Raw genomic sequence first — 27554 nt, 5'->3', positions numbered from 1 at the left:
TTTATTTAGTCTTAAAAAAACATGTACAAAATTTAACAAATATATTTATTTTTAATTAATAAAAAATTATATTAAATATTTACTCTAACAATTTAAACAATTTTTAAATATTCATCCCCCTGTAGTAAATGAATATTTACTCTAAGATATGTGGTATACCATAAGAAATAACAAATTATCTTTTAAATTTATTGGAAGAAACAAAGAAAATAGTAAATGAACTATTTAGTAAAACTGCTTAAATAAAAAAAAAATATGCAAAATAAATTCAAGTTAAAAAAAAATAATTTATATAGAAATAGGATAAAAACTAAAAATTCAGATGTACTAACCGCGCATAGCATCATTTACCAAAATAATATAACAACATTTGAATCCAATAACATCAATAATAACCATTCTTTTAAAATTAGATGCACTACTCTTTACATATAAAAGAGTTACAATACAATTTTACCAGAAATTACTATCTCAAAATAAAAATACAAAAGTTTAATTCAATTTAATAATATTATAGGAAAAATCCGGGCGTAGCCCGGAAAACTCTCTAGTATATATAATAAATACATACATATATATATGGGCAATTGTCAATAATAGCACCTTTTGAAGTTTATGTCTCAAAAATAGCACTAGAAGGAGAAAGTCACAAAAATGACATTCATTAAAGGGTAAAATATCCATAATACCCTTGGTTTAAAATTAAATAAGCAAACAAAAATAAATAAAAATAAATAAAATAAAAATAAAAAAATGAAAAAAAGAAATTTTTTTTTTATAGTTTCAGATTATATGTTTTCAGATTCGAAATTTTTATAATTTTTTTTTCAAATTTTTTTTTTCAAATTTTTGTTTATTTTTTTTCAAATTTTCTTTTTATAATTTAAAAATACTTTTTGAAACTGTTTTTAAAATTTTTATTTTTTATTTTAGAATTTATTTTTTATAAAATTTTAAACCCTAATTCCAAAACCCCACCCCTTAACTCTAAACCCTAAGGTTTGGATTAATTAACCCAAGGGGTATAAGTGTATATTACCTCTTTAATGAAACCTATTTTTGTGACTTTTAGCCTTGAGTGCTACTTTGGGAACAAAAACTTGGTTTAGTGCTATTTTAGTCTTTTTCTCTATATATATATACATAACACATATATTAAGGACCCCAATGGAAAGAACCTCTATTGGAGGTGCTCTAATTGTTTAATTCCCTAAGATAATAGTTTTCAAATCTGCCTTATATCATTCGACTACGTTTGTGTGGAGTGGATGAACCCATTTGAACATCTCAACATGAAAAACGAGTTTTTTGTCCGATGCCTAGTTTCTTGTCCGATACCTTGTGAGCCTAATCCTTGACATGTTTGCCAACGATAACATTCTGCATTCAATTTGTCAATCACAACATTTATCTTTGTATATATAGCAAACCAAATGAACAAAAATTTCTGTATCTAAACTCATAAATCCTTTTGTATGTAAAAATGGCTATGATAGGCTTATTTGGAGTCTTCATAGCATTCATTTTCTTCCTTATATACCAATGTTTCTTTCTTTGCAAGAAATCTCACAATTTGCTTTCGCTGAAGAACTGGCCTTTCCTCGGGATGCTTCCCGGAATGCTCTTCAATATCCCTCGAATTTTTGATTGGCTTTCTGAGGTTCATGAGGCCAACGATATGACATTCGCTTTCAAAGGGCCATGGTTTAGTGGAACAGACATGTTGTTCACGGTTGATCCAAGGAATATCAATCACATGCTCAACTCAAACTTTGCGAAATCTAAAGGACCAGAATTCAAGAAGATCTTTGATATCTTGGGAGATGGAATCGTAACCGCTGATATGGAATTATGGGAGGATCTGAGGAAGTCGGGTCACGCCTTATTCCACCATCAGAACTTCCTGAAGCTCTCTGTAAGCAGCACTACAAGTAAGTTAAAGGATGATCTTGTTCCATTTCTTGATAAAGCTGCTGAGGAAAACATTGTCATAGACTTACAAGATGTGTTCAAGAGATTCATGTTTGATACTGCCTCCATTTTGATGACTGGTTATGATCAAATGTCTCTATCCTATGAAATTCCCGGATATGAGTTTGGTGAAGCTGCGGACTTCTCTGAAGAAGCTATCTTCTATAGACATCTCAAACCGGTGATCTTGTGGAGGCTTCAAAACCTGATTGGTGTTGGAATTGAGAGGAAGATACGAAGTGCTTCGGAGATTTTCAACATTTTGTTTGGGAAGATCATATCTTCAAGAAGAAAAGAAGAGATAAGTCGCGTGAAAAAAGAGCCAGGAATTGACGCAGTAACATATTATATGAACGTGGACACGACCAAATATAAGCTCTTGAAGCCGGGTAATGATACATTTATAAGAGATGTTGTTTTGAGTCTATTGTTGGCAGGAAGGGACACCACAAGCTCAGCTCTCACTTGGTTCTTTTGGCTTCTTTCTAAGCATCCTCATGTTATGACCAAGATCCGACAAGAGATCCACACAAACTTTGATCCCACAGACCTAGAGAAGCTCGTGTATCTACACGCTGCGTTGTTGGAATCAATGAGACTTTACCCGCCGGTTCCCTTCAACCACAAGTCTCCTTCAAAGTCAGATGTGCTTCCAAGCGGGCACAGAGTTGAAGCAGAATCAAAGATTGTGATCTGTATCTATGCATTGAGTAGAATGAGATCTGTATGGGGAGAAGACGCATCAGAATTTAAACCAGAGAGATGGATTTCAGAGAATGGAGGGCTCAAACGTGAACCTTCATCAAAGTACTTGGTTTTTAATGCTGGTCCAAGAACTTGCTTGGGTAAACATTTAGCTCTTTTGCAGATGAAGATGGTCGCTATGGAGATCATACAAAAGTATGATTTCAAGGTCGTTGAAGGTCAAAAGATAGAACCAGTCCCCTCTATCATACTCCGTATGAAACATGGTCTTAAAGTTACAGTCACGAAGAATATATGATTCTTATGTTTGTCTGGTTTCTACGATAACTATTAGTTTTCCCTTGTCGATATGAAATGCGTTATAGTATGTACTCTATTAAAATAGAAGTCACAACATCATTTCTTGCGTGATTTTTTTAGTTGGACCATTTTTTATTTTTTTATACATATTTGAATTGTTTTAACAATTCTAAGAAAATCAAATAGAGATTCCTATATTTTCTCTTAATTACATCTGAATAAAATCTTTTCATATCTTTTAAAAAATATATATATATATATTTCGTATTTAATAATTAATACGATTATTAACTAGGTTATTAATAATTGAACATAAAACCAGCAAATTTATTTTTCAAATAATAGTATAGATAAAAATATTTAGACAAATATTTAATATCTTAAAATTCAAGACTATTTGGAGCTAGATAATTAAGAAGTAAATCTGGTGAAATCGGAATAATTAAGAAATTAATCTTTGTACCTTGAATTTTCGGATATCTGGATCAATACTATCTTTAGTTGGCGCACACATAAAACGAATTGAAAGATCTTGTTTGAACAAAGAAAAAAAAATTTCGGGATTGATCGAAATCTGAACGGCCATGGAAGAACCACCGAAGGAGAAAAGTACCGCCCCTGCCGGTGAACAAAACCCTAGCAACCTCTTTGGTGGTGTAGACTTAATCAGTTCTCTACCAGACAAGATGCTCCACCATATCTTGTCCTTTGTTCCGACCAAGGTAGCCATTACAACTAGCGTCTTGTCCAAACGTTGGAGGCATGTATGGTGCAAGACACCTTATCTCTCTTTTCCTCATCTCAAATCATCTCTTGTATTCGCGAAACCCTAGCCAGCTACACTGCCCCAAAAATGATGAGATTCCATCTTTACGTTGACAGAGAAACATCCGAAGCCAGCGAAAGGAGTCACCACGGTGATACCTTGATCAAGTTTGCAATCTCCCACAACATGGAGAAGCTTTCTTTCGTATTGAATGCATACTACGTTTTTCCAGATTTCTTCTTCAGCAATTCATCCCTAAAGCAATTCATCTACTTTGGTATTAGACCGAAATGCACCGTTTCTTGGACATCACTTCAGAACTTGTCTTTGAGGAACTCTTCCCTCGGTGACTCTTTTACTAAGGTTCTGTCTGGTTCTCCAATGCTGGAAAGCTTGACACTGCAGTCTTGTTTACTTTCTTGTCTTGATCTGAGTGAATCGCCGCGCCTTAGACGACTGGATATAGATTTCAAAAATTCTTCTCCAATAAAATGTCATATAGTGCCACATGAACATTTGACCATATTTTTCTTCCATCTGTTAGTTATTTATTGTCAAATTTAACGTATATAATTTTATTTTATTTTGGTAAAAATGTTAAGATCGTATACCATTTTTGACAGAATTTACATCGATACTAGTAGCAGAGAAATTTAAACTAAGCAACACAGGGGAAGTGAAGAAATAAAGCAACATAAAGAGACCCAAGGAACAATCAGTCAATTTTAACTCATAGAACTAAAAAGCAGAACAGAGGCTAGAGCTTGACCAAATGAATGCATTGTCAAATGGAGATGATATCTTTGATGATATATAAGAACACGCTGCAGTAGAAATTGGCTTGCCCGCTAACGCTGCTCCAAATGATTGATACCACTGCCGGACAGCTTTGCACTCCTCAGTCGACAAACTTCAAACCTGCAAACCACCACCGGTAGTAGGAGACTGAGCTTCGAGAACTCCAACCACGACTCTAACCAGAAAGCTCTAGCTGCGCCCACTGGGTAGTCGCACCAAGATCTCTAACCAGAAAGCTCTAGCTGCGCCCACAATTTAAAGTATATAATTACTGTTGTGTCTCATATTTTATAAGTGTCATTACTTGTTCCCTTAAACTTTATTAAATTAGTTATATTTGTCTAATTTGTTCAGTTTTATTTCCTAAATATCAATCTTGAATTTTAAATTTCATTTTGCACTATTTTCTATTTCTAAAAAGATAAATATTTAAATCTGAATAAATATATTATTTTCTGTGATTAACAGATAGTAATAGTACATGTAATTTTATTTAAGATTACAATTTGTGACTATGAATGCATATAAAATGTATTGAAAACATAAAATATATATATCTGCTAAAAACAAACGTTTTTGTAAAGCGATATTTTCAGAAATAATGAGTATATTTAATTAGTGAAAATATTTATTATAATCATATAGTATTCTATTAAAAATATACTAAAGCTGTAAAAATATTATATATATAATATATGAAAATTATTGTGCCCCATATATAATATTTTTCTTGAATGGTCCTTGTCCGTGTCATGACACAAACGGCTAAATTTGAGATGATAGTTTTCCAACTTGGGATATTTTGCACAATTTTAAATCCGCCTTACTACTCAAAGTAAGTTTGTGTAAACTATAATAGAATATGATATATCATTGTGTTATGTTTGATAAGAGAATACAAAATGTATATATATAGCGGTAATATTAACATAATGTTAACATTACATAATGCTAATTTTCTTATACACTTAATGTAAATATACTAAGAATATCTTAAAATTAACTTGATCTTCGAGTCTTTCCTTTTAGTCTTGAGAGTTTTCATAGACTTCACAGTCTTGGTCCGTAATATACACATTGCCCAAGATATCTCTAATATTTTGTGTGGTTGGATCCATTGTAACATCTCTACACGTGAAACCCGAGTTTTTGGTCCGATGCCATGTGTGGATCTAATCCTTTGACATTAAAGATTTGGGTGAGCTAAAGTACTTTCTAGGGATAGAAATATGCCGCTCTAAAAAGGGGCTTTTCTTATCCCAAAGAAAGTACACACTTGATATTTTAAATGAGGCAGGAAAGCTTGGAGAAAGAGTAGCTAAAACACCACTTGAAGAAGGCTATAAAGTCTTGCGTGAGGGAGAGTTTGAAAACAAACCATTTCGAGACTTCAAGCTCTATAGGAGGATGGTTGGGAAGCTGATCTATCTCACCATTACAAGACCAGACATCTGTTTTGCTGTGAACCAAATCAGCCAGCATATGCAAGCACCTAAGGTTCATCATTGGAATATGGTGGAAAGGATCATGAGATACCTAAGGGAGGCCCCGGGTCAAGGTGTTTGGATGGACTGCAACAAGAGCACAGAGATTGTGGGATATTGTGATGCAGATTGGGCTGGTGATAGAGTAGATAGGAGGTCTACTACAGATTATTGCACCTTCATTGGAGGCAATCTAGTTACGTGGAAAAGTAAGAAGCAAAAAGTGGTATCATGTTCGAGTGCTGAGACAGAATATAGAGCAATGAGGAAGCTGACTAGTGAGCTCATTTGGATCAGAAACTTGCTAAGAGACTTGGGCATAGAGACATCAACACCAATTACCATACACTGTGATAATCAGGCGGCCATTCATATAGCTTCAAACTCAGTGTTTCATGAAAGGACAAAGCACATTGAAATGGACTGTCACAAAGTGAGACAGGCTGTGGAGCAGAAGATTATTCTACCTTGCTACACTAGAAGTGAAGACCAGCTAGCTGATATCTTCACCAAAGGAGTAAGTATTAAGGTCTGTGAGTTCATTCATCCGAGATTGGGACTCATAGACATGACTAGATCATGATCCCCTTAAGCCATGAAGCATCTACTCTTTTTCCTTTGTGTGTTTTTGTCCCATTGGGTTTTTCACACAAAAAGTTTTAATGAGGGATGTTTTCATGAGTTCCAAGCTTAGCCATACCTTATGGTAAAGCTTGAGGGGGAGTATTGACATGAAGAAATAAAGTTAGCAAGACTTGCCAAAGAAAATTAAGCAAGGCTTGTCAGAATGAACAGTACCAGCGAAGCTACAGTAAAAACAAACAGATATTTTGTTTTAGCTTTCCTAGTAAGCCAAAGGTGTTTGGCTACTAGAGTAAGTATGTTCTATTCTGATTATGTCTCTTGATAATCTATTGTAATGACACTTTTCAGATCTAAGGAATCAAGTTTCTCCTTCTTTACTCTTTTCTCTCTTCTTTTTCTCTTGTTCTTAACTTAGATCTTCATTTTCTGACATCTTGCAGATGAAGATGGTAGCTGTGGAGATCATACAAAACTATGATTTCAAGGTCGTTGACAGTCAGAAAATCGAACCAGTCCCTTCAGTCATTCTCCGACTCAAACATGGTCTTAAGGTTACAGTCAATAAGAAAATATGATTCTAATCTTTGCCTGGTAACTATTAGTAATTTCCCTTGTCGATAATAAATGCGTTACTACTTGTATTATTTTCCAAGCAATCGATGTAGGGTGTTAATATCTATCAAGATCTAGTATGTAACACTCACGAATCACGATCACTAGTAGCTTAGCTATATATACAGTCACGAACCTTCTTTTGATTAAGGCCAACTCTTGTGGCTATATAATGCCTAAGACCATCTCCAATGGAGTATCTAAGAGGTCTATTAGTAGTTTTCCCTTGTCGATAATAAATGCGTTATTACTTGTATTATTTTCCAAGCAATCGATGTACCGTGTTAATATCTATCAAAATCTAGTATGTCACACTCACGAATATCACTAGTAGCTTAGCTATATATAGTCACGAACATTTTTTCATTAAGGCCAACTCTTGTGGCTATATAATGCCTAAGGCTACTAAAAGTGACGGACTTTTTTGGTAACTTATATAATCATGGTTTGTCATGCATATTTCATAACTGAGTTAGTCATTACCACCTATTTACCACTTTATTTCCACTTACGCCATTTCACATCCATTAATAGAAATCTTAGTTATAGGCTTATAGCTACGAAATATTCAAGAAAAATCGTGATTCTTTTACAAAGATACAAAGTCTGTAACTTGGGTAGAGAAACAGAGTTCCGGTGGCATGTTGTCGGAGATGTTATTGTTCTGTAATAACCTTTTAAAAAACAAAAAAACCCATCAGCATAAAACTGGTTTCGAGGTTGAAGAAACAAACAAAAAAAAAACAAAAGTCCCAAACTTTATTTTGTATTGTTGCGAAGAAACAAACAAAGAGAGAAGGGTGTCGCAGTCTTACACTTGATGGAGGTTAGTGAGGTTTGCGATGGAGGCTGAAAATGTACCAGAAAGGAACTCCTCTGCCATTGGAGATAGAAGAAGATTAATGTCTGTCGGAGTTGTTACAAGAAACCAAGACATAGAGAGTAAAAACACTTACAGGATAGTAACGAGGTTGTCGGGAGAACAAGTGATCATGGTCCAGCTACAAGGATCAACAGAGAACTCATCCCAGTTGTTCAAAACACCACGAGGGTAGTGTAAATCGTTCTTTATGTTTATCAGAGCTTCCACTGTCAACAAAAGAAAACATAAATTTTGAAGCTTTCAAACACCCAAAGAAATTAAAATTAAAAAAAAAAGGTAATTTTTTGTGCTACTTTCAGGGTTTCTGTGCTGAGAAGAGAGAGAGCAAGTGGAGAAACAGAGTAACAAGAAGGAGACGAAAGGGAAGAGAAAGTAAGGATCTTTTTCCTCTTGTTAATGACTAAACTGTCTTAGTGATATAATTGATATAGTTTATGGTGTTGCTTGTTATATCACTAAAACTTATTATTTGTTTTTCTTTTTAATTTGTTTCTTGTACTGTTGAGACTTCATAAATTATCTAAAAGTTGTTGAAAATACCTTTTGTTTTTTGATATTTTTTCTCCAATTTAGTTGTGTAAATTGTGTGTATTAAATAATAATTTTTATTATCCTTATTATGTTTGTCATAGGTTTTTATTTTTTAACTTATTGCTTTTAAAACAAATACATGAATACTTGTACAAATAACTATAAAATGAGTGACAATTCTGAGTATTAGAGTCTTAATGAGTTTTAAACAAATATATATATTTCTCATAATAAGACAATAGCATTGGCCTATTGACATTAGGCATGTAAGCTTTTTTTATAAGACAAGAAAAGTGAACAGGTGGAGATGTTGTTGCCGCTTTTGTGTCTGTCGGGATTGTCTCTTGTATCTCCTGGTGTGACTGTGTTTGTTTCTCTTTTATTTGATGGGTAATATGTAAACAAAAATCATTGTTATTTGTATTTATCAGAGTTTAATTGTAACTTACTCTGTTTTTTTTTGTTTCGGTAGTTTCACTGATTTTGGTTGTCGTCTTCATCTTTTTCGTTAGCATCTGCGAAAAGTAAGTTTGTAACTTGTTAAATAGCTGGTCGTATAGTTTGTATTTGTTTAGCTGACTCGATGTATATGTCATTGAGTTTTAGTTGAGGTGATTGGTTTGATATATTTGTAAGATTAGACAAAAAAAGAGAGGTGATCATTTATGATTCGTCTTTTTTTGGGATTCTAGTTTTTGATGTTTTGATTGTTTGGGTTGTTGTGGTTTCTTTTAAGCTGTAAAATAAAATTTTGTATAAAATTAGTTTAATAAGTAAGAGAGATAAATAGACTACCACAGATCTTGGGTAGAAAATATTTTTGATTATTGATGTTAGCACAATATATAGAGTAATATAAAGAGAATTGTGTATTGATTGTTTCTTACGGATAAATGAGGAGACGGATAACGACTCGAGTTGTTTCTTTGGTGAGATCAGAGCCCTGGACAGAACGAATTTGTCCAACCACATCTGCGAGTTTAAATATCAGTTATGATATCGAAACATAATATAAACTCAGATGCAATATGATATACCTGAGAGTTCTAGGTTTGTGTTCGGAATCACTTGGAGATTGTCGAACAGTCTAATCATGACTGGAGATTGATCTGAGGAGCACCTGTGATGACTTCATCAATAATGGTTGGTGAGATGAAACAAATGAGGAATGAATGATCAGTTATCTTGGGTACATGCTTGAGTACCAAGCAACCAAGATGGAGAGACTCGAAGGTTGAGTGACGAACGCCAGGGACACCGGTTTGAGGAACTGGAGAGACAGAGAGAAACATTTTCAAGAAGATTGTTAAAGTTAAGAGGAATCAATGAGTTTTGTAGAGATGCAGATTGAGTTCATCAAAGATAAGAATCATATATATATATATATAGGATTTACAGAGAGGCTACAAATCAGGAACATTTATGATCAAACAATTTAAGATGGGGAAATGAAGAGTTCACTGGTGAAAAAATAGATTACGAACAGACACACAGCAGAACTCTGTAACTCATATTTGTCTGAGGCAATGATGAAAAAAACTCTAACTCATATTAAACGACGACAGTTTACAATATGAGAAAACTATAATTGTTTCAAACTTGAGTTTTTTTTTTCATATAACGTGATGAATCTCATTTAAAAATGAAATTCATAATATACTTGTAGATCTGACCCTCAGAGAAAGCCGAAGAAGCAAAGACTTTCAACCTTCATAAATATATATTGGTTTCAGCCATCAATGTACAAAGTATTATTTAATTTAGTGATATAAATATTGGTGTTTATATCTCAATAATCCGGATTCAAGCTTTTAACTTGATATTTTTTTCACACTTTTTAAAAGTAGAGTCCACAAAACATTGATGGCACAGAGGAGTGAGCAAAGTGCCAATGTAGATTTTTTTAGATTCGTTCATGTCAATGTCATCTGGCCATACAAACAGCTAGATCTGAGATGATAGTTCTCGAACTTGGGATATTTTGCACAATTTTAAATTCGCCTTACCACTTAATTAAGTTCGTGTGGTTGGATCCATTTTAACATCCATTTTAAAACGAGTTTTTTCTCCGATGCCTTGTGGACCTAATCCTTGACATGTTTGCCGACGATAACATTATTCCTTCAATTTTCCAACCACAACATTTTTACTACTTGTACATGTTATATATAGCAAACCAACTGAACTAAAATTTCTGTATCCAAACCTATAAATCCTTTTGTATGTAAAAATGGCTATGATAGGCTTATTTGGAGTCTTGATAGCATTCATTTTCTTCCTTGTATTCCAATGTTTCTTTGTTTGCAAGAAATCCCACAATGTGGCTTTGCTGGAGAACTGGCCTTTCCTTGGGATGCTTCCCGGAATACTCTTCAATCTCCCTCGAATTTTTGATTGGCTTTCTGAGGTTCATGAGGCCAACGATATGACTTTCGCTTTCAAAGGGCCTTGGTTTAGTGGAACAGACATGTTGTTCACGGTTGATCCAAGGAATGTCAATCACATGCTCAGCTCAAAATTTCCGAATTACCATAGAGGACCTGAATTCAGAAAGATCTTTGATATCTTGGGAGATGGAATCGTAGCCGCGGATATGGAGTTATGGGAGGATCTGAGAAAGTCAGGTCACGCCTTATTCCACCATCAGAACTTCCTGGAGCTCTCTTTAAGTTGCACTACAAGTAAGTTAAAGGATCATCTTGTTCCATTTCTTGATAAAGCTGCTGAGGAAAACATTGTCATAGACTTACAAGATGTGTTCAAGAGATTCATGTTTGATACTGCCTCCATTTTGATGACTGGTTATGATCAAATGTCTCTATCCATCGAGATGCCCAAAGTTGAGTTTAGTGAAGCTGCAGACTTCTTTGAAGAAGCTACCTTCTATAGACATCTCAAACCGGTGATTTTGTGGAGGCTTCAATATTTGATTGGTGTTGGAACTGAGAGGAAGATAAGAACTGCTTCGGAGATTTTCAACAGTTTGTTTGCAAAGATTATATCTTCAAGAAGAAAAGAAGAGATAAGCCGCGGGGAAAAAGAGCCAGGAATTGACGCAGTAACGTATTATTTGAATGCAGACACAACCAAATATAAGCTGTTGAAACCTAGTAACGATAAGTTTATAAGAGACGTTGTTTTGAGTCTATTGTTGGCAGGAAGGGACACAACAAGCTCAGCCCTAACTTGGTTCTTCTGGCTTCTTTCTAAGCATCCTCAAGTTATGACCAAGATCCGACAAGAGATCAACGCAAAGTTTGATGCCACAGATCTAGAGAAGCTCGTGTATCTACACGCTGCGTTGTCGGAATCAATGAGGCTCTACCCACCGGTTCCCTTCAACCACAAGTCTTCTTCAAAGTCAGATGTGCTTCCAAGCGGGCACAAAGTTGTAGCAGGTTCAAAGATTGTAATCTCTATTTACGCATTGGGAAGAATGAGATGTGTATGGGGAGAAGACGCATCAGACTTTAAACCAGAGAGATGGATTTCAGAGAATGGAGGGCTCAGAAGTGAACCTTCATCCAAGTTCTTGGTTTTCAGTGCAGGTCCAAGAACTTGCTTGGGTAAACGTTTAGCTCTTTTGCAGATGAAGATGGTAGCTGCGGAGATCATACAAAACTATGATTTTAAGGTCGTTGAAGGTCAGAAGATCGAGCCAGTCACCTCTATCATTCTCCGAATCAAACATGGTCTTAAGGTTACAGTCAGTAAGAATATATGATTCTTATGTTTGCCTGGTTTCTACGGTAACTATTTGTTTCCCCTTGTCGATAATAAATGCGTCAGTACTTGTATTATTTTCCAAGCAATATCTATAAGAATCTAGTAAAACTCATCTCCTGGTAAAAACAATGTAGATAATATATTACTTTTTACATGTCCTGGTTTTAAGTAAGAGGATAATCTTGTTCATATGGTGGAAGCTGAGGATTATGCATATACAACCAGGACATGTAAAAAGTAAGATATTACAGAGACTTAAAACCAAAAAAAGAAGAAGATATAACTCGATCAAAGAAGATGAACACTTTGTATTGTGTAAATTATATTTTAAAAGAAATAATATTTTTGTTTCTAATATCAAGATTATTTGTGTAAATTGTATTTAATGAAATCACATTATGTAGAGATTTATAATTTTCATCTAAGAAAATATAGATATAAAGAAAGTATTTTATTAGTTGAAAATTATATTTTATGTTATTTAAAAATATTTTTTAAATGTAATATAACTATTTTGTGAACTTTCCTTTTTTTTTAATAAATCAGATTATATATACATATATTTTCGTTTTTCAATTCTTTTTTTTTAACTTTATAAAAAAGTTTCATTTTTATTATATGTGTATATTTTTCAGTATAATCAATCACCGTGAGAGTTAATGTGAGAGCGATACATAAAAAACTGATTTCTCAAATAATAGATACATAGGAAACTGACATCTCAAATAATATTATAGAGATTTGATGAAATAGGAATAATTAGGAAATTAATCTTTGTACACTGAATTTTTGGATATCCGGATCTATAATATCTTTAGTTGGCACACATAAAACTAATTGAAATATCTTGTTTGAACAAAGAAAAAAAATCAGGATTGATCGAAATCCGAACGGCCATGGAAGAACCACCGAAGGAGGAAAGTACCGCCCCTGCCGGTGTAGACTCAGTCAGCTCTCTACCAGACGAGATGCTCCACCATATCCTGTCCTTTGTTCCGACCAAGATAGCCATCACAACTAGCGTCTTGTCCAAACGTTGGAGGCATGTGTGGTGCAAGACACCTTATCTCTCTTTTCCCCATCACAAATCATCTCTTGAATCGATTCACGAAACCCTAGCCAGCTACACTGCTGCAAAAATCACGAGATTCCATCTCTACGTTGATAGAGAAACACCCGAGGCCAGCGAAAGGAGTCGTCACCACGTTGATAGCTTGATCAAGTTTGCGATATCCCACAACGTGGAGAAGCTTTCTTTGGTATTGAATGCATACTACGCTTTTCCAGATTTCTTCTTCAGCAATTCATCCCTAAAGCAACTCATCGTGGATTCATGGAACTATATTAGACCCAAATGCACCGTTTCTTGGACATCACTTCAGAACTTGTCTTTGAGGAACTCTTCACTCGATGAATCTTTTACTAAGGTTCTGTCTGGTTCTCCAATGCTGGAAAGCTTGACATTGCAGTCTTGTTCACTTTCTTGTCTTGATCTGAGTGAATCACCGCGCCTTAGACGACTGAATTTAGAATTCTTCAATTCTTCTCCAAGAAAATGTCATATAGTGGCTCCTCATATCCATTACTTGAGAATGATAGATTTTACGCAAAAATATAGTTTAGTTGATGTCTCCTCCTCTTTAATAGAAGCTAATATAGACACTATCTATTTCTTACCTCGATTCTGGTGTACTCAAGATGATCCCTCGAAGGATCCCTCAAAGGAAGATTACCAAGTGATGATGCAAACGATGCTAGAAAAGTTGCAGAACGTTGAGAACCTTACTGTTGGGCTTAGCTTTCTTCAGGTATGTTGACATTAAATCTTGCATCCTTTAAATCATTAATGCTTAGAACTCGCTATGTTTATTATAAACATATGCTAGCTAAGTAGTTTTATGATTAACTGTTTGCTTTGGTTTTTCTTTTGGTGAGAGGTAATCACTATCTCTTTGTCATTCTTATTACTAGATGCTATCTATTGCCGAGGTCAGTGGTGTTCATTTCCCGACGTTTAAGGTCAAAACGTTGACTCTTAAAACAACAATTTTGCGATCTGCGGTTCTTGGTATAGCAAAGCTGCTACAAAACTCACCTGAATTAAAGAAAATTGTTTTTTACAAAACTGAAGATTGGAACTGCTCAGTGGTAAATTAATTTTACTATCCTTTCCTTGCTATATTACAAACTACAAACAAATAAAAAAGCATGTGCTTCGCTTTCTTTGGCTAATATATAAAGATTTTTTAGTTTGCATGCTGATAACTTTGTTTGTTTTTATTTATAAAAAAAAAACTTTGTTTGTTTTGCAGGAGAAATATGTTAATCGCTACATGGAGCCACAAGATCCACAAGACCTGATCTTTCCTGCTAAGTCAGCGTTTAAAGTTGCAAAGCCGGATCTCGTGGCTTCCTTCATGGAACTTTTGCTGCGAAACACAAGAACACTAGAAACATTGGTTCTCCAGTTGAGGAGTTGCCTTAATACATCGAATTATGATGAGCTTTCTCAAATCGCTCTTACACTTTCTCACAAAAATAAGGTATGCATTGTGCTGAAATGATCAAATGGTCTTATATTATGTATGATTGGTTTCTCGTGTTGGATACTTGGATCCATTGAACAATATTATTTGTTGGCCTATTCTACTGATTAGAGAGGAAGCTGCTTCAGGTTCACCCGATTTAGTTACAGTCGTAAGCATGGTTCCATATAGAAACAAAGCTACTTCAATAAAAATAAAAAAAAGACCATCAGTGTGTTCATCTTCTTTGATCGAGTTATATCTTTTTTTTTTGGTTTTAAGTCTCTGTAATATCTTACTTTTTACATGTCCTGGTTGTATATATATGCATAATCCTCAGCTTCCACCATATGAACAAGATTATCCTCTTTCTTAAAACCAGGACATGTAAAAAGTAATATATTATCTACATTGTTTTTACCAGGACATGAGTTTAGATTTTGATAGATATTGCTTGGAAATTAATACAAGTACTGACGCATTTATTATCGACAAGGGGAAACAAATAGTTACCGTAGAAACCAGGCAAACATAAGAATCATATATTCTTACTGACTGTAACTTTAAGACCATGTTTAATTCGGAGAAGGACAGAGGGGAATGGTTTGATCTTCTGACCTTCAACGACCATGAAATCATAATTTTGTATGATCTCTACAGCTACCATCTTCATCTGCAAAAGAGCTATATGTTTACCCAAGCAAGTTCTTGGACCTGCGTTAAAAACCAAGAACTTTGATGAAGGTTCATGTTTGAGCCCTCCATTTTCTGAAATCCATCTCTCTGGTTTAAATTCTGATGCGTCTTCTCCCCATACAGATCTCATTCTACCCAATGCGTAGATACAGATCACAATCTTTGATTCTGCTTCAACTTTGTGTCCGCTTGGAAGCACCTCTGACTTTGAAGGAGACTTGTGATTGAAGGGAATCGGGGGGTAGAGTCTCATTGATTCTGACAATGCAGCGTGTAGATACACGAGCTTATCTAGATCTGTGGGATCAAACTTTGTGTTGATCTCTTGTCGGATCTTGGTCATAACTTGAGGATGCTTAGAAAGAAGCCAGAAGAACCAAGTGAGAGCTGAGCTTGAGGTGTCCCTCCCTGCTACCAATAGACTCAAAACAACGTCTCTTATAAACTTATCGTTACTAGGTTTCAACAGCTTATATTTGGCTGTATCTGCATTCAAATAGTATGTTACTGCGTTGATAGTTTGCTCTTTTTTCCCGCCACTCTTCTCTTCTTTTCTTCTTGTTGATATGATCTTTGCAAACATACTGTTGAAAAACTCCGAAGCAGTTCTCATCTTCCTCTCAACTCCAACACTAATCAGGTTTTGAAGCCTCCACAAGATCACCGGTTTGAGATGTCTATAGAAGAGAGCTTCTTCAGCGAAGTCCGCAGCTTCACTAAACTCAACTTCGGGCATCTCGATGGATAGAGACATTTGATCATAACCAGTCATCAAAATGGAGGCAGTATCAAACATGAATCTCTGGAACACATCTTGTAAGTCTATGACAATGTTTTCCTCAGCAGCTTGATCAAGTAATGGAACAAGATCATTCTTTAACTTACTTGTAGTGCTACTTACTGTGAGCTTCAGGAAGTTCTGATGGTGGAATAAGGCGTGACCTGACTTCCTCAGATCCTCCCATAACTCCATATCAGCTGCTACAATTCCATCTCCCAAGATTTCAAAGATCTTCTTGAATTCAGGTCCTTTAGGGTAATTCGGAAAGTTTGAGCTGAGCATGTGATTGATATTCCTTGGATCAACAGTGAACAACATGTCTGTTCCACTAAACCAAGGCCCTTTGAAAGCGAAAGTCATATCGTTGGCCTCATGAACCTCAGAAAGCCAATAAAAAATTCGAGGGAGATTGAAGAGTATTCCGGGAAGCATCCCAAGGAAAGGCCAGTTCTCCAGCAAAGCCACATTGTGAGATTTCTTGCAAACAAAGAAACATTGGAATACAAGGAAGAAAATGAATGCTATCAAGACTCCAAATAAGCCTATCATAGCCATTTTTACACAAAAGGATTTAATGAGTTTAGATACAGAAATTTTTGTTCATTTGGTTTGCTATATACCCTATATATAACATGTACAGTAAAAATGTTGTGGTTGGCAAATTGAATGTATAATTTAATTATAAGGTCCAACAAGGCATGGGACCACCAACTCTTTAAATTACTTTTGTCCTGTATATATATCATAGCCAAATCATTGCTAGTTCCGATGCATATCTTACTGGACTAACTTTGTCCATTATAATATCTCTAATTAATTGAATTCAAGCAACAAAGATCTATCTTATCCCAAAGAATGATAGATCACACACCTCTATAGTAGGTTTAGATGAATGACTAACCTACCCTTTATACGTATATATTCTATACGCCTCCTAAGATGGAAAGTTTCCAATCTACTAAACCTTTTTTCAAATCTGTTTTTGATATTAAAGATCTAGGTGAGTTAAATACTTCCTGTATACCGTTTTAAAAGAAGTTCTTCTTATCCCAAGAGGTACATTATTGATTTTTTAAATGAGGTAGGAAAAGAAAGCTCTCCTTATCCCCAAAACATCTTATATACTAAAACAGAAGTCACAACCTTGATTCATGTGTGATATTTTAAAAAATGGACTCTCACTAGAAATCAGTTATGATTCATTTATTCCAACTAATATGACTTAATAATATATCATTCCTAATATAACAATCGACTCCTATAAAATCGGATTGGTTAACAAACACATATTTTATTCCTTAATAAATTATACATAGTAGTAATATAAACTATTCTATAGTTCAAAATACTGAACCGATTTAAATAATTTAACCAATATATATATATATAATGAGTTGTATTAAAATAGAAATCATGACTTTTTTCATGTGTGATTTTTTTAATTTGAACTATTTTTAAAAAAAATATTAAATGTATTTTATTAATATTAATAATATATACAATCTTTGAACTACTTTAGTCATAATATCTTTTGATATCTTTTAATTTTAAATATATATATTTTTTTAAATCAAACAAATCTGTTTATAAGATTTTAACAAGATCTTAATTTTCAAAAATTCTATGTAAATATTTTTTATAATTCGTGATTAGTGTTAAAATATTATTATACATTAATATATTTTATAAAATGAAGAATAAAAGTTTTATCTTATTTTACCTATTATATAATCATAATCAATCATATTAAGAGAAAATTATTATATTGAACTAAACATGATAAATTATATGAAATTATTAGATCTATATATTTTATTTTCAGAAGTATTTTTGTTCAGAATATAATATGTTGGTAACAGGGGTTAACATTAGCAAACTATATAATACATGTATAAAAATTATCATGTATTTTATTAAAGCTAATAATATAAAAAATTGTTGTATTTATTTTAATTATGATATCTTTTCATTTTAACTATATATATATAATTCTAACAAATCTGTTGAAAAATATTTTAACAATATCTTAACTTTCAGGAAGTTTATGTAAATATTTTAACTAATTTTGTAATTAGCAATGAACTATTATTATTCATTAATATGTATTCAATTATCATTTATAAAATGAAACACGAAAATTATATCTTATTTTATCTATTTTATAATAATAATAATTCATGTTAAAGTAAAACTATTATATTGAATTAAATATGATAAATTATATTAAATTGATAATTTTATAATTTTATTTTCATAAATATAAAATATTTATACTAAAAATATAATACGATGACATAACCACTTAACATTCGCAAACTATATGATACATGTATAAAAATTGATATATCTTAGATTTTTTGTATATATAAAGAATATATTTTTAAAATGAATAAACGTAAATAAATATTGATATAAGAAAATACGACTTTGAAGGTTGGCGGGTCAAAACTGAATATAAATTTGATACAAAATAATTTTCAAATATGTTGTTTCATGCATATATTAATTTGTTTAATAACAAAATCCAAATACAGTAACATAAATATATTAATTTCAAATATGTTGTTTCATTAGCGGTTTTACATTATTGATTGTTATACCATGTAAACTATAAAATTGTTATATTTGAAATAGGTATATAAACATTTAAATATATGGTTAATGTTAAAATTGTATACCGCTAATGAACTAAAATAAATATATATATTTATAAAACCGAAAAAGAACATCCGCGCGGTTGCGCGGGTCAAAATCTAGTTCATTATTAATCTTTAAATGAGGTAGGGAAGCTCGGAGATAAGCCAACAAAAAAAGATAGAAGAAGTCTTTTTGTAAAGATGCCTGCAAACGGGAGTCAAGAATGTGCATGAAAAACTTTAACATGTCACATAGCTACCTTTTCACGTACAGTGGAGATAACTTAAACTGATGTTGCTTGCAAGATAAAATGAACTGATGTTGTCACAGAACACAAGAGTGGCGTTTTGAGCAGGAAATTTCTTAGAAAACAAGCAGCAACAGAGATCAAACAGAGCCAAGACTTGCGCAGTTGAAGGCTTAAAGCCCATGAACAATTGTACCTTGATATATCTGATAATCTTGTTAAAATGGTGGAAGCTGAGGATTATGCATATACAATTAGGACGTGTACAAAAGTAAGATATTGCAGAGACATAATTAAAACGAAAAAGATATAGCTCGATCAAAGAAGATGAACACTGATGGTTTTATTTATTTCTATTGAAGTAGTTTCGTTTCTATAATAGAACCATGCATGCTTACTACTATAAGTAAATCAGGTGCACCTAAAGCAAATTCCTCTCCTATCAGTAGAATTAGCAAATAAATAAAATTGTTGAATGGCCCAACACTAGAAACCCATGATACATAATATAACACCACTCGATCATTTCAGCACAATGGAGACCTTATTTTTGTGAGAAAGTGTAAGAGCGATTTGAGACAGCTCATCATAATTTGATATATTAAGGCAACTCCTCAACTGGAGAACCAATGTCTCTAGTTTTCTTGTGTTTCGCAGCAAAAGTTCCATGAAGGAAGCCACGAGATCCGGCTTTGCAACTTTAAACGCTGACTTAGCAGGAAAGATCAGGTCTTGTGGATCTTGTGGCTCCATGTAGCGATTAACATATTTCTCCTGCAACACAAACAAAGTTTTTTTTTATATAAATAAAAACAAACAAAGTTATCAGCATGCAAACTAAAAAATCTTTATATATTAGCCAAAGAAAGTGAAGGAGATGCATTTTTATTTGTTTGTACTTCGTAATATAGCAAGGAAAGGATAGTAAAATTTACCACTGAGCAGTTCCAATCTTCAGTTTTGTAAAAAACAATTTTCTTTAATTCAGGTGAGTTTTGTAGCAGCTTTGCTATACCAAGAACCGCAGATCGCAAAATTGTTGTTTTAAGAGTCAACGTTTTGACATTAAACGTCGGGAAATGAACACCACTGTACTCGGCAATAGATAGCATCTAGTAATAAGAATGACAAAGAGATAGTGATTACCTCTCACCAAAAGAAAAACCAAAGCAAACAGTTAATCATAAAACTACTTAGCTAGCATATGTTTACAATAAACATAGCGAGTTCTAAGCATTAATGATTTAAAGGATGCAAGATTTAATGTCAACTTACCTGAAGAAAGCTAAGCCCAACAGTAAGGTTCTCAACGTTCTGCAACTTTTCTAGCATCGTTTGCATCATCACTTGGTAATCATGCTTTGAGGGATCCTTCGAGGGATCATCTTGAGTACACCAGAATCGAGGTAAGAAATAGATAGTGTCTATGTTAGCTTCTATTAAAGAGGAGGAGACATCAACTAAACTATATTTTTGCGTAAAATCTATCATTCTCAAGTAATGGATATGAGGAGCCACTATATGACATTTTCTTGGAGAAGAATTGAAGAATTCTAAATTCAGTCGTCTAAGGCGCGGTGATTCACTCAGATCAAGACAAGAAAGTGAACAAGACTGCAATGTCAAGCTTTCCAGCATTAGAGAACCAGACAGAACCTTAGTAAAAGATTCATCGAGTGAAGAGTTCCTCAAAGACAAGTTCTGAAGTGATGTCCAAGAAACGGTGCATTTGGGACTCATATAGTTCCATGAATCTACGATGAGTTGCTTTAGAGATGAATTGCTGAAGAAGAAATCTGGAAAAACGTAGTATGCATTCAATACCAAAGAAAGCTTCTCCACGTTGTGGGATATCGCAAACTCGATCAAGCTATCAACGTGGTGACGACTCCTTTCGCTGGCTTCGGATGTTTCTCTATCAACGTAGAGATGGAATCTCGTGATTTTTGCAGCAGTGTAGCTGGCTAGGGTTTCGTGAATCGATTCAAGAGATGATTTGTGATGGGGAAAAGAGAGATAAGGTGTCTTGCACCACAAATGCCTCCAACGTTTGGACAAGACGCTAGTTGTGTTGGCTACCTTGGTCGGAACAAAGGAGAAGATATGGTGGAGCATCTCGTCTGGTAGAGAGCTGATTGAGTCTACACCGCCAAAGAGGTTGCTAGGGTTTTGTGCACCCCCAGGGGCGTTACTTTCCTCCTTCGGTGGTGGTTCTTCCATGGCCGTTCGGATTTCGATCAATCCCGAATTTGTTTTTCTGTGTTAAATAAGATATTTCAATCAATCTTTTATGTAAAAAAAAATTCTTAATAAATTCACCAGATTTGTTTCTTAATTATCCCGATTGCACCGGATTTATTTCTTAATTAATTCACCAGATCCAAATTTATATTTTTAAATTTTTCGATTTTAAATGGTTGTCTAAATTTATTATGTATAATGATTTAAGTATGAAATTAGAAAAAAAAATATTTTAAATAATATTAAACTAAAATTTGTATATCACATAACAAAATATAATATGATATTTTGAAATGTGAATTTATTTATCAACCAAAAAGAAATTAAAGACTTCAAAAATCAATTTATGTTACAAATATAAACAAGATGTTATGACATGAATCATTTTTTTTTTTTTTTTTTTTTTTTTTTTTTTGTAAAAAGGCTTTCAAATTTAAAAACAGAGGAACATACATTGTATGGTTTTTCAACCATAAAGTTTAAGAAAATATGATGAGACATGCCTCATAATCAACCAAGCAATAGCTCACAAAAGAGAGAACTTATGATACATAAGCTTAGTGAAACAAGAAAAAGATGGAAGTACTAAGAAGATGGACAGTAGTATCCGCGGCCTCGACGACCTTGTTTACCTCTTCCTCTAACCGTTTTCCATTCCATATCTTGAAATTTTTGAAGTGGTTTTATTAACCTTCCACCTCGTGACATGGTGAGGTTTGCCGTAGCATCACTCATAAACCCATCTCCATCATCTTGCTCATTATAGTCAATTTGATTGGAAAAGGGACTGCCATGTTCAGGAGAATGTGAAGAGGCCAATGAATTGTCCTTTGGAACCAAGTTGGTTTCGAAGACAATAACAGGTGATGGAATTGCTTCCATAATAATAGTTTCAGTTGGAGCAGACTGTGTGTCTGCTAATGGTGATGAAATGAAAAGAGAGTTGGAGCCATTAGCTATATGTACCTTAGAGTGAGTGAAGTTGTTTGCTGGAGTAGAGAGATCCTTCGGCTCTACACTCATTTGTGAGTGCAAATCAGTGTCTCTTTCTATAGCAGATTCTAAAATCTGTACAGAAGGTTCAACTTGTGCTTCTTCAGCTGAGACCAAATCTATCTCTGAATTTTTAGCTTGTAACTCCAATTCTGAGGTAACAACAGACTGAGTTAGTACCTTTCCCAATTCACCTTGTGGTTCTTCAATTGAGGTTGTTTCCACAACAGAGGGAACAACTGGAAGTAAACATCTTTTTTCTTTGTGTCCTAAGTGTCCACATCTACCACAAACACTTGGAATCCATGTATACTCAACATCCACCAAGAAAATATTACCTTGTTTGTCATCCAAGGCAATTTGCTTTGGAAATGGTTTGTCAAGCTCTACTTCAACGAGCAACTTGGCTTCACCCAAACAAGTCGGATCAAGACGAGGTTTATGCGTTTGCATAGGTTCCCCAAGTCCAGATGCTACATGGCTGAGACCTAATCTTGAGTAGCAACTATCCGGGACATTTTTAAGAATTACCCACACTGGGATTGTTGAAACCTCAGGGACTTTGAATGAGTTAACTGGTTTCCAAGACGAAACAAATAACAAACAGTCATCAACATGCCATACAGCTCGTTGAGTTACCCATTGTCGAGTAGCATCATGAGGGATGTGAAACATGTAAGTGGATTCACTCAGCTTACGGCAGCCTATTCTACAACTTCTTCCCCATAATCTATTCACTACCGCATGGATTAAACCTCCTGGGGGAAGGGAACAGCGATGAAACTGGCCAATGATGTATTCCTTTTTATTTTCTGGTCCTAAATGAAGTACCTGAGAAGGAATTGTGACCTGGGGAGTTCCATCGAGCCGAAAGGTTGGCTTGGCTGCTCGATAAAGGTTTCTGGTAGAAGGATCCATTCTTGCAGCCCATGGAAACCTTAGTGTTCCATCATCCTTAAGCTCAGGAACCGGAACCTTCTGGACAGGCATACGAGGAAACTCTTTGACTGTAGTTGGGAAGTTTCTTTTCTTCTGGCTTTGCCCAAGACCATCAGTCAATGTTGGCCAAAAAGAATCAAGGAGAGTATTAAGGTGCTGCGGATCTAGGTCACTTGGTGTTGCCGGTGACGGGGGAGTTGCCGGTGGTGCAAAAGCGAGAGGCTTGGCCCAAGCTCCGATTGAAGGAACAAAAGTAACTTGAGGATCAACAGATATCTCGGGGGAGGGAATGGTTATTGAGGGAAGACCAGTTGATTGATGTGGTGACATCTGTGGAGCGTTCGTACCAGCACTATCTTCTGTCTGGCAAGCGATTTCCGGTAAGGAGACGCCATCTCCGATAGCTGCCGGTTCATCTTCTCCACTAGAATCGGTTTTCCCTAATTTTTGGGTTAAGGTTTCATCTGAATCCAAGGGATTCGACACCAAATCGACGACATCTAGTTGATAACTTATATCAGCTTTACCATCACTCGCTACTGGAACTGGAGGAGTAGACAACAGCTCTGAATCAGCAGAAATTTCTTTTTCAGTTGAGACCGTACATGGAATTGACGATGTCGGCGGCGGCGGTGGAGACTCTACTGACCAGCGGAACTTGGATGGCCAACGAGGATCCGGTGAGACAGTGCGCTGAACAGACATCGAGGAATCAGAGATTGAAGAATGAGAAGAGTCACCTATTACTTTTGTTAATGGAGGTTTGAGATCCATGGCAGAAAAGAACGAGAGAGGAAGAAGACTAGTGAGATAGGATCCTTGAGAGTAGACGAGACCAGAACTGGCGTTCGTGATGGGCGACGCGCCGGAGCACCGTCGACGAAGGGAGAATCAGCGGCGAGCTTGGTTTACAGAGTTTCAGAGAGAATGATTAAGAAACTGAATTTGCCATGACATATCATTTCTTTTTTTAACGAAGACATGAATCATCTAGTAGAAATAGGATAATGGAAGTGTGATCATGCTACTCATATATGTTTGATTGTTGACGCTATGTAAATCACGGGATAAATCACCGAGAACAGTTCCACAGTTCTGAATTGTCTTACAGAGGAAACGAATAAGCAGTTTAAAATGAAGGACGTGGGATGTAATGGTCGATAGAACTGGTCGGTTGCTTTTCTTGAATTTTCCCTTTGTAGTTGATGTTCTGAATCTTGAGTTTCTTCAGGTTCTTCAAGCCTTGTTTAAGCTGTTTTCAAATTTTCTTAGCCAAATTCTCGAGAAAGTCTCAGGTCAGTATAGACAATCAGTTTTATGAATCATGTGCGTTTTGTCTTGCATCAGTAAACTGCATTGAGTGATAAAGTCACGTTTTCCGTCACTTTTAGTAGCTTCACCATTATATAGCCACAAGAGTTGGTCTTAGGCCTTCACTGATAGAGATGACGATAAAACATTATGCTGGAGAACATGTATGGTTTTATTTATATGTGAAAAATTGCTAGAAATATCATATTCATAGTACCATCTTTCTTTTTTTTTTTTGAATTAATGTTAAATTTATTCAAGAAAAAAACGTTTTTACAATGGATGCATCATGAGATTGATGGTTTAGAGTTCTCTTAAAAGAAAAAGATAGACAAATCTTTTATCTAACCGAAAACCATGTTTCCATGGCTTTGGTATACTTGCTGACTTCCATGACACGCAAGCTGGAGATGCGGTTTCTTACTGCTTTGTCCACGTTTTTGATGAGAGTGGCAGGGGTGTTGGATCTTTCACCATGTCTTCTCCCGTTTCTCTCTGTCCATAGAGCCGATAGTGTCGCCTGGAACACATACCTGAGTAGAAACAAGCGGGTTGAATTCCACGTCTGGTCTGTTAGAAGTCGAACAACCTCATCCCAGTCAGTTGTATAGCGCAGAGACAGTAGCTTAGCAGTGAGATTTTTCCAGACTTCTTCTGAGAATTTGCATTGAAAAAACAAATGGTTACGAGTTTCTAGCGGCTCAGGACAGAGACTGCAGGCTGTCGACGCGTCTGTATTCCAGTTCAATATCCTCTCTCCCGTGGGGAGTCTGTTCTGAACCGCAATCCAGGTCATGAAGGAGTATCGAGGTGTATTATAAGGAAACCAAATACCTTTGTACCAATCAACCTTTACTTGCTCAACACGAATGAGATTCCATGTCGCTTTTGATCGAAACTCTGCTTTGTAGTTATTATCCCCTGCTTTCCACAAGTGAATGTCCTCAATCTGATTTAGACCTCGCAAACGCAGATTAGCAATCTCTTGTTCAATAGTGTTGAAGATTTCTTCTCGATGTCTCCTCCTGCGATGATGTTTCAATACCTTCTCCATGGTGTCATTAATTTTTATACCCATGTTTATCATTCCTCTTCCATTTGTTGTGTCAAGTAGTCTACCAAGAGGAGACCATTGATCAAACCAGAAAGATGTCGATGATCCATTGTTGACTTCCACCTTCATGAATCGCATCGCCATGGCTCTATATTTCAAGATTTTCTTCCACATCCAAGATCCCAAAGTGGTGCTGTCCTTGACTGACCAAAATGAGTTCTTGCGGATCAAATACCTTTTGATCCATCTTACCCACAGTGATGAGTTAGACGAGAGGATCCTCCAAACTAGCTTCAGACATGAGACATCATTCGCTTCTTTTATTGATCGCAACCCCAACCCTCCTTCTTCTTTAGGCTTGCAACAATCTTTCCACGAGACCTTTGCTTTCTTGGTGCTTAAGACCGGGCCAGACCATAAGAAGGCGGCACACAAACTGTCTATCTCTGCAATACACTTCTTTGGGAGTCTAAATGCAGAGATCCAAAAGTTCGTTAAACTGTGAATCACTGAGGCTATCAGCTGTAGTCTTCCTGCAAAGGAGAGGAATCTCGCCGTCCAGGAGCTTATTCTTGATCTGATCTTCTCTATAAGTGGAGCATAGTCTTGAGCAGTCATCTGTTTTGTTAGCAGTGGCAAACCTAAGTACCGAACTGGAAGATCTCCATTGGAGAATGTGTAATGGCTAAGAATATCTTGCTTTTCCGTATCAGCTAAACCTGCCAGGTAGAGAGTGGACTTTTCCATACTAATATGTAATCCAGATGCCTCTGCGAAGGTTTTAAAAATCTCAAGAATACCATCTACTGAACTTCTTTTACCGTCTGAGAATATAAGCAGGTCGTCAGCAAAGCTTAGATGAGTTAGCTTGAGATCCTGGCAGTGAGGATGGTATCCAAACTTCCGGTGAGTCGCAGCTTTATCTAACATTTTAGACAAAACTTCCATACATATGACAAACAAATAAGGAGACAGGGCACAGCCTTGACGAAGACCCCTCTTGCTGTTAAAATACCCTGCTAGTTCGCCGTTAATTTGAACTGAAAACGATGCAAGTGAGATACATTTCTCAATCCAGATAATGTATTCACTTGGGAACCCGAGAGCCTTGAGTGCAGAGAGTAAAAAAGGCCATTGGACAGTGTCAAACGCCTTAGAAATATCGATCTTGAGCGCACATCTTGCTGAAACTGAGCTCTGATGATAGCCTTTTACTAGTTCTGACGCCAAGAGGACGTTCTCCATCAGCAATCTGTCTTTGACGAAGGCAGACTGGTTGGGAGATATAAACTTTGGGAGAATAAGCTTTAGACGATTGGCCAGAATCTTCGAGATAACTTTATAAATGACGTTGCAGCAAGATATAGGACGAAAATCTTTCATAGTCTTTGAGTTTTCTTTCTTCGGGATCAAGGCTAGAATAGTAGAATTTATCCCCTTAGGCATGAAACCAGTCTTGAAAAAAGATTGGACTGCGATCACAAAATCAGCCCCCACAATGTCCCAAGCAACCTTAAAAAATTCGCATGTGTATCCATCCGGACCTGGAGACTTGTTGTTAGCCATTGCGAATAACACATGTTTAATCTCAATGGCCGGAACCTCGTGTGACAGGAGCGCTCTATCTGCCTCCTCACAATGAAAGTTCAGAAGCGTTTTCAGCTCATCAACTTCCATTCCATTGTGTCCCACAACCTCTTTTGCCAGAAAGCCCTGGAAATAATTAACCGCTTCTGTCTTTATCTCTTCCTGAGTTGTAACAATGACAC

The 27554-nt window shown here is 35.4% G+C and overlaps 5 protein-coding genes and 1 pseudogene across 5 annotated transcripts; 4 read left to right on the top strand and 2 right to left on the bottom strand.

The window, feature by feature from the left end:
- The first annotated feature begins 1280 nt into the window (after nucleotides 1–1280).
- LOC106434264 (alkane hydroxylase MAH1-like) lies at nucleotides 1281–3089 on the top strand. The gene has a single exon (XM_013875104.3). It carries the CDS (start codon nucleotides 1484–1486, stop codon nucleotides 2972–2974), a length of 1491 nt encoding a protein of 496 aa, XP_013730558.2. The 5' UTR covers nucleotides 1281–1483; the 3' UTR covers nucleotides 2975–3089.
- Nucleotides 3090–3398: 309 nt separating this feature from the next.
- On the top strand, nucleotides 3399–5720 carry LOC125577867 (annotated as a pseudogene).
- A 4964-nt stretch (nucleotides 5721–10684) lies between these two features.
- On the top strand, nucleotides 10685–12473 carry LOC106434240 (alkane hydroxylase MAH1-like). The gene has a single exon (XM_013875077.3). It carries the CDS (start codon nucleotides 10866–10868, stop codon nucleotides 12357–12359), a length of 1494 nt encoding a protein of 497 aa, XP_013730531.2. The 5' UTR covers nucleotides 10685–10865; the 3' UTR covers nucleotides 12360–12473.
- Nucleotides 12474–12681: 208 nt separating this feature from the next.
- LOC106434251 (putative F-box/LRR-repeat protein At5g02930) lies at nucleotides 12682–15036 on the top strand. The gene is made up of 3 exons (XM_048739921.1): nucleotides 12682–14169; nucleotides 14333–14509; nucleotides 14674–15036. Exons 1-3 carry the CDS (start codon nucleotides 13258–13260, stop codon nucleotides 14923–14925), a joined length of 1341 nt encoding a protein of 446 aa, XP_048595878.1. The 5' UTR covers nucleotides 12682–13257; the 3' UTR covers nucleotides 14926–15036.
- Nucleotides 15037–15272: 236 nt separating this feature from the next.
- Nucleotides 15273–17069, bottom strand: LOC125577866 (alkane hydroxylase MAH1-like). The gene has a single exon (XM_048739920.1). It carries the CDS (start codon nucleotides 16916–16918, stop codon nucleotides 15425–15427), a length of 1494 nt encoding a protein of 497 aa, XP_048595877.1. The 5' UTR covers nucleotides 16919–17069; the 3' UTR covers nucleotides 15273–15424.
- Nucleotides 17070–19570: 2501 nt separating this feature from the next.
- On the bottom strand, nucleotides 19571–21877 carry LOC106434253 (putative F-box/LRR-repeat protein At5g02930). Its single transcript, XM_048739919.1, has 3 exons — nucleotides 20523–21877; nucleotides 20183–20359; nucleotides 19571–20021 (listed from the first exon to the last, which is right to left on the bottom strand). Exons 1-3 carry the CDS (start codon nucleotides 21465–21467, stop codon nucleotides 19770–19772), a joined length of 1374 nt encoding a protein of 457 aa, XP_048595876.1. The 5' UTR covers nucleotides 21468–21877; the 3' UTR covers nucleotides 19571–19769.
- Between the last annotated feature and the right edge of the window lie 5677 nt (nucleotides 21878–27554).

This window comes from Brassica napus, chromosome A9 (genome assembly GCF_020379485.1).
Source record: "Brassica napus cultivar Da-Ae chromosome A9, Da-Ae, whole genome shotgun sequence".
Lineage (NCBI taxonomy): Eukaryota > Viridiplantae > Streptophyta > Magnoliopsida > Brassicales > Brassicaceae > Brassica > Brassica napus.
The sequence above is the reverse complement of the archived record's forward strand: the minus strand, read 5'-3'. Positions and strand labels throughout refer to the sequence as shown.

Coding starts and splice junctions, on each gene's coding strand:
- LOC106434264 (XM_013875104.3), top strand. CDS start 1,484: ATGGCTATGATAGGCTTATTTGGAGTCTTCATAGCATTCATTTTCTTC.
- LOC106434240 (XM_013875077.3), top strand. CDS start 10,866: ATGGCTATGATAGGCTTATTTGGAGTCTTGATAGCATTCATTTTCTTC.
- LOC106434251 (XM_048739921.1), top strand. CDS start 13,258: ATGGAAGAACCACCGAAGGAGGAAAGTACCGCCCCTGCCGGTGTAGAC. Junction 14,170..14,332: donor TTGGGCTTAGCTTTCTTCAG/GTATGTTGACAT, acceptor TCTTATTACTAG/ATGCTATCTATTGCCGAGGT. Junction 14,510..14,673: donor AAGATTGGAACTGCTCAGTG/GTAAATTAATTT, acceptor TTTGTTTTGCAG/GAGAAATATGTTAATCGCTA.
- LOC125577866 (XM_048739920.1), bottom strand. CDS start 16,918: ATGGCTATGATAGGCTTATTTGGAGTCTTGATAGCATTCATTTTCTTC.
- LOC106434253 (XM_048739919.1), bottom strand. CDS start 21,467: ATGGAAGAACCACCACCGAAGGAGGAAAGTAACGCCCCTGGGGGTGCA. Junction 20,360..20,522: donor TTGGGCTTAGCTTTCTTCAG/GTAAGTTGACAT, acceptor TCTTATTACTAG/ATGCTATCTATTGCCGAGTA. Junction 20,022..20,182: donor AAGATTGGAACTGCTCAGTG/GTAAATTTTACT, acceptor TTTGTGTTGCAG/GAGAAATATGTTAATCGCTA.